Source organism: Salvelinus sp. IW2-2015, linkage group LG5 (assembly GCF_002910315.2).
Source record: "Salvelinus sp. IW2-2015 linkage group LG5, ASM291031v2, whole genome shotgun sequence".
Taxonomy (NCBI): Eukaryota; Metazoa; Chordata; class Actinopteri; order Salmoniformes; family Salmonidae; genus Salvelinus; species Salvelinus sp. IW2-2015.
The window spans coordinates 24,126,563-24,143,834 of NC_036844.1; the positions used below are offsets into that span (position 1 = coordinate 24,126,563).

The 17,272-nt window shown below is 41.8% G+C and overlaps 1 protein-coding gene across 1 annotated transcript; it reads right to left on the reverse strand.

Moving 5' to 3' along the window:
• Positions 1–578: 578 nt before the first annotated feature.
• LOC111964087 (serine/threonine-protein phosphatase 2A 55 kDa regulatory subunit B alpha isoform) lies at positions 579–16,035 on the reverse strand. Its single transcript, XM_023987803.2, has 10 exons — positions 15,775–16,035; positions 8,408–8,485; positions 4,468–4,565; positions 4,135–4,300; positions 3,892–4,004; positions 3,587–3,764; positions 3,316–3,480; positions 2,928–3,097; positions 1,639–1,730; positions 579–1,539 (listed from the first exon to the last, which is right to left on the reverse strand). Exons 1-10 carry the CDS (start codon positions 15,779–15,781, stop codon positions 1,260–1,262), a joined length of 1,347 nt encoding a protein of 448 aa, XP_023843571.1. The 5' UTR covers positions 15,782–16,035; the 3' UTR covers positions 579–1,259.
• Between the last annotated feature and the right edge of the window lie 1,237 nt (positions 16,036–17,272).

The following is a 17,272-nucleotide window of genomic DNA, read 5'->3' on the forward strand; positions in this document are numbered from 1 at the left end:
TTTACAACAGTTGGAGTTGGATTGTATTTGTAATTATTGTCAAACATCATCATGATTTCAACCTTCAAATTTCACTGGTGTAGACACAGGCTTGATGAGCAAGATCATGGTAATGGTCACTCAGATTCAGGATTTTCCTTGAACCTAGCCACTAGTATGGTGGCAGTTCTTCATGAAATGCCGGCTTAAAACGCTACACACATCTATAGCGTTTCAATATGTCATTTGCGTTATACTAATGGAGTACAATGATACAGATCAAGTATGATACCTATAGCACTTCTTTGACAACAGAAAACCGTCAACAGGAAAAAAAGAACGACAAGACACAGCAAGAACTCTGGTTCCCAGACTCAGTCAATTCTCTCCCAAGCCTTAGCCTGCTGGTCCACTCACAGCAATAGCAAGGAGTCCTCACTGGGCCAGACAGACTGGTTGTGCATCTAGTAGTGTGTGCAGAAAGGACCAGTCACACTACATACAACATGCTCTCAGTACATGTTTTAAAGTGTTCCTCTGAGGTGCAGCAGTCCACCAACAGCAGCAACAGCTTTGAGAGAGCTAGGCTCTTTAATAAGTGTGAGTTTGTTTCCGATTGGGTTTGTGTATGCATTAATTGTTTGTGCGTGCACATGTGAAGAAATATGTGATATGATGAAGGCCGAAACGTTCATCTTTTAACCTTGCTTAAATAAAACAAATAATTTAACGGTGAGCAAGCATTGCGCCTTTTCCTTTCCAACTATGAAAAATAATAAAATTAAAATTAAAAACTCCAGTTCTTGCAATTGAATTAAAAACAAAAAATGAACAGCTTGGCAGTTGACTAATAAAAAAACATGACTATGGCACCAGACAATGAAAGGAGTTGAACAGGTGTAGGGATGGTTCTAGGTGTGTTTTGATTTTTCTAACCATCAGCAAAAAAAGTGTGCTTGTCAGACATACATATAAAATGGTGCTCTTTACCCATGTTGCCCTGAGGCTGGGCTGGGTGGGGCGATACTTGGCGGGCGGCACACAGATTGGCACAACATCACCGAAACAATAAGTTGAGCGACGTGTCACTGTGCCACAGAGGCTGATGGTGGGCAAGAATGAGGTTTCAGTTTTCCACACCTGGAACCATGGCATAGTCTGTTTTGTCCAATGACAGGTTTTTTGTTGTTGACTGTGACGTTGTTGTCACTCAATCACTGTCCTGGACTAAAATTAGAGGCTGAAGGTAGTGGATGTCATGTCTGCCTTCACGTGCACATCTAGTTCACTTTGTCCTGAAATATGTATAGGTTGTTGGTGGTTGCCACGGCAATGATGTTGTCCTGGGGGTGCCAGGCAGTGTGGAGGATTTTCTTGTTGAAGTCCAGGCTGTCTACGCTGATCTCGTCCTTCTTCCGCTTCCCGCCGGCACACACCTTGCGGGGCTTCAGGACCTGCCGTGGCTTACTGCTCTCCCGGGACGCTTCCAGGGTCACGTCCCACCGCTGGCCCCGGTCAAACATCCGGAAGAAGTTGTTGTACGAGCCTGTCATCACCACACTGTAGAGGGAAATGAGGGAGAGGATTAAAACAAGAAATTAAGAACCTAGGGCTTGTTATTGTCATTTATGAATACAATGTGAACTTGGCAATGCTAACCTGTCATTTCCATTCCAGCAGCACTCAAACTTGTCAAAGATGCAGTCGTTCTCATAGAGCGAGCACAGCTTACTCCTGAGGTACTCGTGAACCTGCCGTGGAGGGAGACAGACAGGTCAAAGGTCTTCAACATAGAGTCACATACTCTAACCTCAGCTCAGAGTTCACCACAGGGGTCAACTCTGGGTATTTAGGAGGGTCATTTTGATTCGAATGTGCAGGTCCAGATGATTGAAATGGCTAACAACACCATTAAATAAGTTCAAAGTAAAACTCATTGTTTGGGTTCTAATTCTTTCAAGGTGCGATAGTGCAGCAGTCCAGCAAGAACATAATCTTAGAGAACCCTCTAGTGGACATTGTCTGAAACAGCATAAAGAAAATGAGGTGGGTCAGTCCTTGATAAAAACCTACTCTTATAAAAATAAAAAAAATAAAAAATTCTACCATATATAATAATATGTCGGGTGTCAACCCACTCTGCCCAGAGTGGGTGAAAACATGCTTTGGTGATTAAATTAGACTTCCTTAGGGTTATAAAATGCATATTTACCCAGACAAATATGATTATTCATGTTCTGAATTGTTCAGTGGGGTCTCGCTCTAACATTTCATTAACAGTGTGTCCATAGTTGGATTTTGTAACCTAATAAATCCGATAAAAAGCACAGAGCTCTGCTGACAGAGCGGTGCAGATTTCTCGAAGCAACTTGAGGATTTGACATGTTTCAGTGCTCCGTTGACATTTCACAGAGATACGCTTGTTTTTGTGAGAAATCTTCACATTAATATGAAAAGTGTATACTAACATATGAAAATACTACATATCACGTCTCAAAATCAATATCCATATTACCTCGATATTGTTTTATGTCATGCGGATTCGAGAACAAAGATGAGTTCAATGGGAGCCTGTCTGGTAGCTTAATTCTCGCACAGCATCCAGCCTAGCTGACGCAGTGCAATTTTCCTAATTTTTGACTGGGTTATTATAGAGGGGTGAGGTTTGGACCATTGGTTTTCTTAGAGAATTATCTACATAATTAACATATTTTACCCACTGGTCCCCAAAAATATTTTTGATTGACACCCTATAATATGCCATTTAGCAGACAGATTTATTCAAAGTGACTTACAGTCATGCATGCACACAAACTACCAAGTCTGTTGACTTTCCCCAACCTCAAACCCCCACACACACTCCCTCTGCCAGTCCCACCTGGTACGCCCCCCCCCCTCTCTCTGCCAGTCCCACCTGGTATGCCCCACACTCCCTCTACCAGTCTCACCTGGAAAGTCTCCACAGGCCTGGTCTCCATGTTCAGGTCCCAGATCTTGACAGACAGGTAGTCCCTGGTCATCATGTAGCGTCCGTTGTGGCTGAACTTGACATCCGAGATGGATGAAATGATCTCAGAGAAGAAGGAGCGGTTACTGGGGTCCTCTGGCTCCTCGAACACTGGATGGGGAGATGAGGTAACGTTCATTTATAAACTGCTATTAGCAATAAGTGCATGTTGCTGTGCTAGCTAGGCTTTTCCAAGATATTCCCACACCTGTCCTCAGCAGCGATGTGAATTCATTCAAGCCATTGGTCAAATGTGGTCAAATGTGTAAGCCCCTAATATAGAGGTTGATGCTGAAGCCTCTAAGTGACTGGTGATCATAGGTACTCACGTTTGGAGTGCTTGTCACATAGCGCTGATGCCCTCATGTCACAGAGGCGGATGGAGCCCTTACTGCTGCTGTAGACAAAGGTGTTGCACTGGTTAGGATGGAACTCAGCTGCTGTGATCACCTCGGTCAGCTCCTCCATGTTGACTGGCTTTATATCCACAATGTCTTGGAGGGGCTAGAGTCAAGGGGGACTATCAACTACTGAGAAGGTATTCGGGATAAACTGGTGGCACACACACACACACAATAATTAACAGCTGGTTGAGGATACTGAAGCTGCGGTCAGTGATCTCCTGGTGCCAGAGGTTGATGCGCAGGTCGTCTGCGGATAGATATGTCTCATGGTCACTGTTAATTGAGATGGAGTTGATGTGGTAGGTGTGGGCGTTGGCAAACACCCTTCGAGGGCTCGCCTCCACCATAAGGTCCATAGGTCTAAACACGGGCACCTGCAAGGGCACAGAGGGAAGAGTTAGCGGGTGAGGGTCTATGAGTATGGGCAACGCCCACACAGTGACAACAAGTGTCTCTCTATACTATAGCCCCTGGAATGTAATCAGCTAGCTAAGCAGATACCCGAAGTGCAGTGACAGTGTTGGGGTCGATGCAGCGTCCATCCTCCTCTTTCAGGTTGTAGCCCTCCAGTCTCTTGTCTCGTTCACTGATCTTCCACAACTTTATAGTTTTGTCTGCCAATCAGAACAGACAAGTAGATAAATATATTTATCAGCCAAACAAAGTGCGGTGATGTGATGTCATCCATGTACAAAGGTTCACCAGAGTGAACTGGCTGGTTGTAGGTGAAGGTAACTGACTAACCGTTAGTGGACAACAGGAACTGAGCTGCGTTCTTCTGGGGCAGCCAGCGGATTTTATTGATCTTCTCCTCAATCTCCAAACTTTTCAAGTAGTCAAACTCGGGCTCATGGCTCTGGAAAGTGCTGTAAACATTGTACTCACTGCGGCACTGTGGCTGACTCTTATTCTGTTAGGAGGAAAAGAGGATATGGAGTAAGGGATGGAGAAAGGCAAAGGAAAGGCTGTAAAATGTTAGCTTTTGTTTTCCTCATCACCTCCTTTTCATTCAAACGCAACTAGAATTAATAATGCAGATTTTGAATTCAAACTAAACTTCCAGACAGGCAGCCATACCTCTATTTCCTGCTGAAAGATGACGACCCTGCCGCCCTTGTCTCCTGTGGCTAGCAGCTCTCCTGAGTGGTTGAACTCCACAGTAGATATGATGTCGGCTGAACAACGTCAGGAAAACAAGAAATTAGGCCACTATCATTTTCTATCCAACACTTAAGGAATTTCAGGTGATTGTATCCATGCAAGGGCAGGTAGCATGTCAGCATTACAGGCATTGGATTAGTTCGGGAGTCTGTCTGATGTCTAGGAGCTGGAGTCTTAGGCCTGGATGAGTTGAGGCAGGCCATAGTATTCTACTGAGGATGTGAACGCATCCAAAGCAGACACACAATGATCGGTAACCTAGTTTCTACAGGCCGCAGCACACATTACACCAACAGCAGTATGGAGGCTTTTTAGACAGAGGCTGACACACACACGCTTTGTTGCCTATTGGAGCAGAAAGACAATGCCGAGAAAGGTTGCAGCAGGAGGCCATTGTCTGGGCTGAACACCCTGGGGCCGAGGGTGGGGGTATGTGGGTGAGTGTTTGTATCGCGTGTAAGGATGGGGGAGGCTGAATGCCACGTTGTCAATACCCTGACTGACACCCCACCCCCCCATTTACCACACATACATATGCCTAATGCCAGTCTACAGAGTAACACACACACTAAATCCTTACGAGATTGACATACGACCAGGAGCAGTGCACACAGTGAATCAGTTCACCTTCTGTGCAGGTTTAGACTGATCTAGGATCCAGACCTACCACTTCAGCCCAGAGGCGGACCACGACACCCACACTGCTCAAATCACAGGCAAATGCACCTTTATTAGCCCAATAATGTTGTTGGCAGAATACTTGCTCAGTAGGAATAGTAGACTATAGACTTACGGACACTTGGTAATCTGCTGCTCTTCAGCAGCAAACCAGAAATATGTTTCATTGTACAATCAGGGCTCTCCCTAGGATTGGGTGGTGGTGATGTAGCCCTGAGGTTGGGTACGGGGGAAGTCGAGCATTTAGCATTTTTCAAAAACCTGTAACTGCGATTTTCTGAAACCTAGAGTCTTACATTATAGCAAACACTGTAGCCAACACAGTAGTAGAGTGTTTGATCCTAACTTAAATTAAGGTGGTCTCAATGACACATTTTTCTAGATTAAACTTAGGGGGTATTCGAATTAAAAGTAGGGCTGTGACATACCAGTACTGCAATATTTTTTTCCATTGCAAAAATGAACACAAGAGGTCAGATCAAGAACTGATTAATTAACATATAGGCCTACTAATCTAACAGCCTGACATTACTTTCTCTGAAGAGCGATATTAGTGGAACAGCTCTCTGCCGTGTCTGTTTTCTACCACGTAGCAACACACACTGAACTACCACAACAACACGCACTTCCTTGCTAGTCAATGCGCTTCCTCCTACTATGGTTGCGGGGATCAAAGCATGTGCCGGCAAGAAACTGTTCGCCTAGTTTACTAAATGCTGTAGCTAACTACCTTCGTCATAAAGACGCCTTACCTAAGGAGATAAGCACATAACTACAAAATAGTGGATGATAAACTTCTTAATAGGGGGCGCTGTTTTCACTTTGGGAAGAAATCGTGCCCAATTTAAAACGGCCTCGTACTCTATTCTAGATCATACAATATGCATATTATTATTACTATTGGATAGAAAACACTCAAGTTTCTAAAACTGTTTGAATTATATCTGTGAGTAAAACAGAACTCATTTGGCAGCAAACTTCCAGACAGGAAGTGAAAAATCTGAAAACGAGGCTCTGTTTCAGGGCCTGCCTATTGAATTGCCTTATATTTATGGATATGCATGCACTGCATACGCCTTCCACTAGATGTCAACAGGCAGTGGAAGGTGGAATGGGGTGCCTAGCTTGATCTGAGGTCGAACAAGAGCTTTTGGAATGACGTGTCCAGAATTTCATTTCTCTACCTAGGCCCGGGAAGCACCTCCATATTGTCTTATGATAAGCGTTCGGTATACACGGCTAATATCTCCGGCTATGATTTTATTTGATACATGTGATAATAACATCGTAAAGAATGTTTTTTCAACCGAGTTTTATCAGATTATTTAACGTTTATTGGGACTGAGTTTTCCGTTCTCTGCGTCGGGAGAAATTGGGAACGTCATCAACATTGGCTAGCATTGTGGCACGAATTCGACAGGAGAAAAGGACATTCTAAAACCAAACAACGATTTATTCTTGACCAAGGACTCCTTGTACAAGATTCTGATGGAAGCTCAGCAAAAGTAAGAACATTTTTTTTATTAAAGTTTATGATGAGTTCTTTGGTCAGATTAGGTGAGTGTCCAAAATAGCTCTGGACATTCTGGTGAATCGATGCTACATATTCACAATGTATAACCACTGTTTGCAGCTCTAAATATGCACATTTTCGAACAAAACATAAGTGTATTGTATAACCTGATGTTATAAGACTGTCATCTGATGAAGTTGGTCAAAGTTAGTGATTAATTTTATATCTTTTGCTGGTTTTTGCGATCGCTACCTTTTGCTGCTAATAAATGCATTTGTGTGTTTGGCTATTGTGGTAAGCTAATATAATGCTATATTGTGTTTTCGCTGTAAAACACTAAAAAAATCGGAAATATTGGCTGGATTCACAAGATGTTTATCTTTCATTTGCTGTACACCATGTATTTTTCATAAATGTTTTATGATGAGTATTTAGGTATTTCACGTTGCTCTCTGTAATTATTCTGGCTGCTTTGGTGATATTTTTGATGGTAGCTGCAATGTAAAACTATGATTTATCCTCAAATATGCACATTTCGAACAAAACATAAATTTATTGTATAACATGTTATAAGACTGTCATCTGATGATAGTTTGTTCTTGGTTAGTGACTAATTATATCTCTATTTGGTCGGTTTTGTGATAGCTACCTATGCGGTAGAAAAATTGTGAAAATATGCGGTTGAGTCTTTTGCTATTGTGGTTAGCTAATAGAAATACATAGTGTTTTCGCTGTAAAACATTTTAAAAATCGGAAATGATGGCTGGATTCACAAGATGTTTATCTTTCATTTGCTGTATTGGACTTGTGATTTCATGAAAATTATATTATATGATATCCCTGTCGCGTTAGGCTAGGCTATGCTAGTCAGCTCTTTTGATGAGGAGGATCCCGGATCCGGGAGAGAGAAGCGGTAGAGGTTAACACATACAATGTTGGAAAATGTTTATTGCTACCATTTTCCTCACACATCATTGGTGTCAACGGGGACGAAGTGGAGGGCTGCCATCCAGCATGAGGGAGGAAAATAATACTATGACTCTGGGGGTGGGCCCAAGGAAGGCCAGAGCAGAGATTTAAGAGTTTTTTTCGTCCTCGCCCAAGTCCTCTGATTGGCTCAGTTCCAACTTCAGACTGTCGTCAAAAAACAAAAATGTGCCAAGTCGAAGCCTATTATTTGCGTATTTTATGGTATTTTTCGTACCAGGGTACTAGGACCTCAAATTACAGCCATGGTACGCAAAACGCGTGCAGGTTGGCGACTTGCTGGAGAGGATAGAATTGCTTGGCAACTCGGCGTACAGTGTACCTTTGCTGGATGTTCAGACAGACTGTCAGCATGAGAGGCCACAGGACAAAAGCCAACAAGAGAAAGCAAGCAAGCCACTGTCAGAAATCAACTTCGCAGCCACTCTTGCACATAGTGTTGGACTGTTTGCAAGGATAGCAGTGTAATATTTAGGGAGATTAGGAGACATGGGTGACCGCAAAGGAATGCAAGATAAGTGGATGAGCGTGTCTCATTGACTAGGATTTATCCAGCACAATAGTTTACAATAAATTACTATGATTAACAACTACTAGGACTCCATGATGATTCTGCAACAAGTACTGCCATTGTACAGTACTACTGTTGCTATGACCAATGTGAGTATGGGCTCTTACCTTCGGCCACGTCATCATCGATGGCACCCTTCACCTGTGAGAAGCACCACTGCACGTCATTGCTCCCACCTCCAGTTCCTGAAATGGCAGAATGACAGTTACGGATCAAGATATCGCATGACGGTTTACGTTACAAATCTGACAGGAAGAGGAGTTTAGAAGAGAGGGGGGAGCCTGTATCCTGACCATTGCAGTGAGAAAATGTGTAGACATTCTCAGAAGGTCATTCTGTGTCTGTCTTGGTCTGATCTCATGCAATAAGCCAATTTGTCTTTAATAACATTATACTTCATGGACAGACAATACAGTAAAATTTAACAGCAATGGCCTAGGACTGTACTTCCACAGCCTATTGACAATACACTAGGAGATACAACTCGCAGGTACTGAGGCACAGCTCAAGATCAACAGCTGTTAATGTCAAAAGGCAGGGGGAATACTACAGTACGATATTTCTATAATACAGTGCATTTGGAAAGTATTCAGACCCCTTGACCTTTTCCCAAATGTTACGTTAGCCTAAATCTTTTCCCCCCTCACTCTACACACAATACCCCATAATGACAAAGCAAAAACAGGTTTTTAGAAATGTTTGCAAATGTATAAAAATAAACAGTAATACCTTATTTACATAAGTATTCAGTCCCTTTGCTATGAGACTCGAAATTGAGCTCAGGTGCATCCTGTTTCCATTGATCATCCTTGAGATGTTTCTACAACTTGATTGAAGTCCACCTGTGGTAAATTCAATTGATTGGACAGGATTTGGAAAGGCACACATCTGTCTAAGTTCCCACAGTTGACAGTGCGTGTCAGAGCAAAAACCAAGCCATGAGGTCGAAGGAATTGTCCGTAGAGCTCCGAGACAGGATTGTGTCGAGGCACATATCTGGAGAAGGGTACCAAAAAAACCTCTGCAGCATAGAAGGTCCCCAAGAACACAGTGGCCTCCATTATTCTTAAATGGAAGAAGTTTGGAACCACCAAGACTTCCTAGAGCTGGCCGCTCGGCCAAACTGAGCAATCGGGGGAGAAGTGGCCAGACGGAAGCCACTCCTCAGTAAAAGACACATAACAGCCCGCTTGGGAGTTTGCCAATAGGCACCTAAAAAAACTCAGACCATGAGAATCAAGATTCTCTGGTCTGATGAAATCAAGATTGAACTCTTTGGCCTGAATGCCAAGGTTCACATCGAGAGGAAACCTGGCACCGTCCCTTCAGTGAAGCATGGTGGTGGCAGAATCATGCTGTGGGGATGTTTTTCAGCAGCAGGGACTGGGAGACTAGTAAGGATCGAGGGAAAGATGAACGGCGCAAAGTACAGAGAGATCCTTGATGAAAACCTGCTCCAGAGTGCTCAGGACCTTAGACTGGGGCGAAGGTTCACCTTCCAACAGGACAACAACCCTAAGCACACAGCCAAGACAATGAAGGAGTGACTTTGGGACAAGTCTCTGAATGTCCTTGAGTGGCCCAGTCAGAGCCAGGACTTGAACCCGATTTAACATCTCCGGAGACCTGAAAATAGCTGTGCAGCGACCCACCCCATCCAACCTGACAGAGCTTGAGGATCTGCAGAGAAGAATGGGAGTAACCCAAATACAGTGCCAAGCTTGTCACGTCATACCCAAGAAGACTCGAGGTTGTAATTGCTGCCAAAGGTGTTTCAACAAAGTACTGAGTAAAGGGTCTGAATACTTAGGTAAATGTGATATTGCAGTTAGTATTTATTTGTAATATTTCTTTCTTTCTTTGAAAAACCTATTTTTGTCATTATGGGGTATTGTGTGTAGATTGATGAGTATTTTTTTTTTTTTTCTTAATCCATTTTAGAATAATGCTGTAATGTCACAAAATGTGGAAAAAGTCAAGGGTCTGAATATTTTCCAAATGCACTGTAGATCAGAAATATAACTTTCCCCAAAGAGATTTGTGCACAGCCAGCCTCAAATGTGTCAATATCAAAATCTCTCTCTCTTGCTGGGTTAATACAGGTACAGTATAACTAGTCCTGACAGGTACTTGATTGAAAACTGGCATTGCACAATGAAACAGGTTGAGTTGTACATTTCCACATGTAATCATTTATTTCATTGCACAATGGAACTGGTTAGATTTGTCCATACAAATATAAGTTTGGGGTGTAGATTGGTTGGGTGTGTGATAACTGCAGGAGGAGCGGTTATGACAATGAGGTTCTCAATGCAGAGGGTGAAGCCTAATGTCCTATCGATAAAAGGCAATGGGACTGGTTTATTCTGGTGAACTACAGAACCCTCAAACATATAGCATGTTACTAGGCTGACTACAAGTGATCACAATTGTAATTGTGGTTAGTATGCTAAATTAGGTTGTCATCTGCCTCTGCAGGAAATCGTGATACAAGCACCATAGAGCCATTTGTCAACAAGTAATAACTCATTCCATCTAGGGCTGGGCAATATGGCCTAGAAATCATATCTAGATTATTCCAAATTTATGGGCAATAAAAAAAAAAAGCTTTGTTGTACAATTAAAAGGTCAAATACACTGCATTTCAAACAGTCAGCAATAATCTAATGATTTCAGAGCATGTGAAATTAGGGTAAATATAAACTTTTTTTTGCAATAATCACTCATCTGGCATTCATGTCTGTCCATGAAACTGCCCTTTTTGTTACAAATTTAACCAGAACCATGCATTTTCACTAATAATTACTAACCTCTTGTAGCACGCTTTATAGAAAATCAACACAGGTTTCAAACAACTTCAAGCACAATCCCACGTGCTAGTGAATAGCCAGATAATCTTTATTTCAAGTTGCCAACTACTTGCTATTTTAAAAAAGGCATAACAGTTTAATTGTTATGAACACACCCTTCTGTCCATCTGAAAAGGATGTTAGCCTTTCCACTTTTGAAATCAAGTAGCCTACCTTATTTTGCAGAATGAGAACAAGCTGCCAATTCCGTATAAAATAGTGTTGGATGCTTATTGCACATTTATAAAACACAGACTAGACAGTATAAGTCTTTGGCTAAAATGATGCTAGCGCTACATGGTAACGCAATGCAACACGCAATCAATTGCGCATTCATTTTCCAGAATCAATGTTCAATGATACTCCTGTTTTAGTAGGGTCTTCTCTGAATGCAATTTGAGTAGTTGGAACATAAAAATGTATCGTTAGAAAGGTCAACTTCCTCTATTTCAGTAAAATAATTTCTCAGTGTGCTTTGATGTTAATATGACTGATTCTATTGGACCAAACCTCAAAAGCAAATAGTGAGTTGAAACCGCTTGTCAGAGAAGTAGAAATCTCTCAACTTCAATGGTGTGAGTGGCAGGGGCTTGGTTTCTGTGTGTGTGTATGTAAACAGAGAGGAAGAGGCAAAGCGAGAGGTTTCACTATTGCCAAAATCTGTCCAAAATAAGCCCAATGCGTTTATATGGGTTTATTTTGTACCTAAGCTTGGTCTCCAGCCTTCCAGGCTTTGGGACAACGACTCCGATTGTTAGGGCAGAGACATGAGTATCTCGTCATTATATTCAGATCTCCGGTGTAAATGGGAAGGTGCACACAGCACAGAAGGAGCGAAGGAGATGAGACCAAAAAGACAAGAGGACATAATCGCGCATAAAAACAAAAAATACAAAACCTTGATTCTTGTGATACAGGCATTTGGAATATTGCGCAAAACATGAACCCGAATGAATTCGATATAAATCGACCAGCCCTAATTCCATCATTAAAGAGGCATTGCAAAGGCCTATTTAGCTGGCTAACTTACAATACATGCTGGAAGGCAGACAGGTCTATATTTAGAGCGCTGCCTATTTTGTCACACTGAATAGGGAAGTCGAATGAATGGGCTGCTGCACAGTCACTATGGGGAGTTATTTCTAGAGTGCACAGTTAAACTGTGCATAAGAGGATTTATTTATTTTTTTAAATGGTTAAACCAGTGTGAAATATGTGACTGTAAAAATCTGTGAATTTGCTTCATTTACCATCCTAAATTAAAACTGAATTATTTTGGCATATCTAATTAATGTACGTTGCTCTACTTTCCATGATGTGGACAGTACGTATTACTACATCACACAAGTGGATGCTTTGACCAGATTGAATTACACATCCTTTTTACCTCAGATTGGTGACGATGACAAGATCAGTTGCTTAAAACAGATCAACATATTTTGTTTTGTACTATTGATTTTGTCATACGCGCTGGGCCACCATCCAATACACTGATTTGACAGTCAAACTATGACTTAAAAGCAGACAACCGTTGTCACTGTTGATATTCTATGGCGGGTTGTGATTTTTTGAGGTTAACAGAAAAAGTGATTGGTTCCGTTTTCCGTGATGGCAGCCTCCCGAAATCAACATCCACCATTCCAAAATATAGAAATGAGCCTTCTACAAGTTCTCATCTAACCAACCATGTGTAGGTTATTCCAAGTTTCCATGTGGCCTTTGAATAGTGTTATTTTAAACTGAGCTACACCCCAAACGTTTGCTCCCGGTTCTATTGATTTCACCCTGATATCCATGGAACTGATTAACAAAAAAAAAGTGTTGCGTTAGTTACCGCGTGGGCAACACTTCAAAATGTAGCTAGCTCTTCTAGAAATTGTCCATCAACCAGTAATGTACACAGTAATCCCAGATATWTTTTTTTTTTTTTGCTGTGTTGATTTTAACAGGATGCGCAACCTCATCTCCTACCTCTCGCACAATTTATTTCAACATGATAATCGATGAGTGATTGAAAAAAAAGTGTTGTGGTGATCTTTCTGTTTTGGTGAACCTGTATCATTCTAAAACGTAGCCGACTGTGTTCTGCAGGTTGTCATCAAACCAGTGAGGTAAAAATATTTTGAGTTGGTTTTTGAGCTGTGGTAGTTTCAACAGCGCATGACTGAAACATTGTTGCATTTAAACCTTAGACCACCGGTTAGTGTGAGGAACGTAATAAAATATACAGTTGAAGTCGGAAGTTCACATACACCGTAGCCAAACACATTTAAACTCAGTTTTTCACAATTCCTGACATTTAATCCTAGTAAAAATGTCTTAGGTCAGTTAGGATCACCACTTTATTTTAAGAATGTGAAATGTCAGAATAATAGTGGAGAGAATGATTTATTTCAGCTATTATATCTTTCATCACATTCCCAGTGGGTCAGAAGTTTACATACACTCAATTAGTATTTGGTAGCATTGCCATCAAATTGTTTAACTTGGGTCAAACATTTCAGGTAGCCTTCCACAAGCTTCCCACAATAAGTTGGGTGAATTTTGGCCCATTCCTACTGACAGAGCTGGTGTAACCGAGTCAGGTTTGTCGGGCTCCTTGCACACCCACGCTTTTTCAATTCTGCCCACAAATCTTCTGTGATTGAGGTCAGGGCTTTGTGATGGCCACTCCAATAGCTTGACATTGTTGTCCTTAAGCCATTTTGCCACAACTTTGGAAGTATGCTTGGGGTCAATGTCCATTTAAGTGAAATAATCTGTCTGTAAACAATTAATGGAAAAATTACTTGTCATGCACAAAGTAGATGTCCTAACAAACTTGCCAAAACTATAGTTTGTTAATTAACAAGAAATTTGTGGAGTGGTTCAAAAACTAGTTTTAATGACTCCAACCTAAGTGTAAGTGTATGTAAACTTCCGACTTCAACTGTATTTGCAATGGGAAGTAATAGCTAGTTTGTTAATTTCATTTTGGACATGAAATAGTTGTGCTTTTGTATTGTTAGAATTTCATGGGACCTACTAGAGTGAATGGGCTGCTTATTCTTTAACATTTTTTTTATGCTGTGTGTGACTGCTGCAGCCTGTCTATCAGTTGTGTCTATGTGTTTGACCAAAATTAGCTCTCCTTCAGTGCCATAGAGTGCACAGGTATTACGGTCACTGTTCTTTCAGCACCATTAGTCTGTCACCTTTGATGTGACACGGTTGTCCCTTTTGGTGATGGTGTTATAGTGGTATTGGCTATCATGAGTTGTGTAAACAGTGCATTATTTTATGCTGTGTGTCACGTTGTGTCTATGCCGGTTCTGTCTTTGTCTGTGCGGCAGCCCGAAGCACGGCCAGGGCTGTTTGATTCATTCAAAAAGTATTGCTCCTCCTTCAATAGAACTAGAATGGTCCGACTACAGCATATATGTTGGGCGCATTAAGTAAAGCTATGTTTTTCATTTTCTTAATTTTTTTGGTTAGATACAATGTATTGGAAGATTTTTGGTCCCTCTGAAGGCCTAGGTCCTATAGTCACGTTTCGCCACTGCAGAAATCACCAAAACGTGTTTTCCCAGCCGACACTGAATCTCATGCATAATCTGAGTCATAGCTAGATGCATTCTGCATTAGATTGATTTCAGCCAGGTCTTTGCCTAGCAATCCACCTGAGGGAAATGGCAGTTATATTGTGTTGATAATCTCCATTTTCAAGCACACGTAAATATTAAATCAAATCCCACATCCAGTTGAATTACATCCAGCTGTAAAACTCAACTGTGACTCATGTCTTAATCCATGATGGTGGTGGACTGTTCAGAAGAAGCCAGTCATCATCCACTCATCTTTCACATCATAACTCCCGCTCAACTCGCCAGTCAGGCTGCGGCGACTGGCGAACCTGCTAAATGTGACAAGATAGCCTTCCATTGCAAGACATCATATAGAAATGGTGGTTCGAGAACGTGAACTAACCAGTAGCCTTGTTATCCCACAATGCAGGACAGAGGAAACTCAAATGCCACCGGTGTCTACCTCAAAGTTTAGGTTAGCTTGCAGCGCACAGGCCTAGCAAGCTACCAGTAGCTAGTTAGCTAACGCGATAGTACCATCACATTATGGATAATTTAGCAAGCTAGCTAGTTTGACTAACAATAATTGGTCGCCTGGCTAACTCACCTTATCTTAGACAGTTAGCTATATTATATACTATAGCCACAATGGTAAAGGGAAGTATAGTCTTTGGTAGAGCTGTGGCTAGTAACAGTATAATACTAACAGTTAGCTTGACATGACAGCGACGCATATTAGCTAGTAATGATGTGTGAGAGGAACGTGGAGCTAGGACCCCAGTGAAGATGATTGGTTCAGGGCCAGTGATATTTCATGAGTTACCTTACTTAGTTAACGTTAGTTAGCTTTAGCAATTAGTTAAGTTAGCTAGACTTGCAGATACGTCTAAATACAGTATTGTTTATATATAACGTCATTACCGCCGGTATATTTCCTAGCTAACGTTAGCAGCTATATATATATATTACAATGCTATATTTAGACTTCTCTAGCTAGCTACAGTTCCGGTATTACCACCGGTAGCTAGCTAGATGTCTTATCAGTTAGCTAGCTAACATTACCTGCCATGGCGAGTGGGATTCTAGCCGCGCGCTCGATTCTCGGGCTTGTATGTCCGGGTATGGACTCGTGCAAGCGGTCTTTCTCAAATGATGGCGCTATATAGTGGGACAGACGTTGCGGGCCACCCTCCTGCTTGACTTTCTTTCCTCCCTCTCCCGGCTTGTTCAATCACTCGCGCACCCTCCCCGACAAGTCCTTCCAACACCAGCCATTCGCAGACAGTTCAAAATGGCGCTACCGCGTCTGGTCTTTTTCCACTATGGTCCATGCTATCTTGGATCCTTGGGACGTCCCAACTCTGACGTTACTCTTGTTCTTCTTTGTGCGGGGCTTTCGGGTAGACTAGACGCTATGTTTCGTATTGCTGCCTTTCACAGTTTGGAAAGTGCATAGCACATTTGTTCACGAGAAAAGGAAAAGGAAATTGCACCGCCATCTAACCCTATACACCACTATCCTCACCACCCCCTCCCACTACTTTGGCCCAAACATAACCTACTCCAGGCCATAGGGCTGGGAGGCTGCAAACCCTTCTCAAACCCCCCTGTAGTTATTCTGCACTAAAATCTCTGATAACCAAAAACTTATCTGCGGCTGCTACTACCTGGAAACTTCAACCTGTCTCACTAGCACAGGACATTTCTGATCCCCAGCAACATGACCACCCACACAATTGAAACGCTCCTCTTTTTCAACTGAAACTACAACTGAAACTACACATTATTTTGTTCCATGCCCTCCTCCACACTTCTCACACCTCAGAATCTACCTCCTACATACTGCTGCAACATAATAATAATAATAATTTATTACATTTCTATAGCGCTTTTCATTGAATCTGAAACTGCTTGAAGAGCAAAAAAAAAGCTATATATTATGAAAGGTCAGCCAGTAGAGGCCAATAATTTGAAAGCTGCATCCTCTGAAGATGGAGAAGATCAGTTCATGGCTTGAACAGCGAGAACTGGTCAGAGGATGGTAGACAATGGTGATGAAGCCTGCTGATGATCTTGTAGAGGGCAAGACGGAGGAAAAAAACAAGTGTAAGATAAGTGTTTCCAGAAAGAAAGAAAAAAAGTGTTTCCAGTGACATCGGTGTGCATCGTGTGATTTTAACCAATTATGAGTAGGCATTGACTACTAATTGCTTACTAATTGTCTACTAATTGGTTGATTATGTCATTGGAAACTCTTCTATCTTTTTTTACTACAAAACATAGAAACACTCAATTTTCACATATGTTGATGTTGGGGTGGTGCTGGAGATGATGAATATGAAGTTAAACAATTTACAAATGTCCCTTTAAAGGGTTATGGTTAGGTAAGCGTTATGCTTAAAGTTAGAGTAGGGGTTAAGGTTAGAGTTTAGGGTAGGGATGTCCCAAGGTTTCCTGATAGCACTAAGCCTTCCACCATAGCCACAAAGTGAGATTCTACAGTACCAAAATCATATTCCAAAACCATAAACTCAAAATTGGCTACACAAAATCAAGTATG

Coding starts and splice junctions, on each gene's coding strand:
- LOC111964087 (XM_023987803.2), bottom strand. Junction 4,005..4,134: donor GTTCCTGTTGTCCACTAACG/GTTAGTCAGTTA, acceptor TCTGATTGGCAG/ACAAAACTATAAAGTTGTGG. Junction 1,540..1,638: donor TGCTGGAATGGAAATGACAG/GTTAGCATTGCC, acceptor TTCCCTCTACAG/TGTGGTGATGACAGGCTCGT.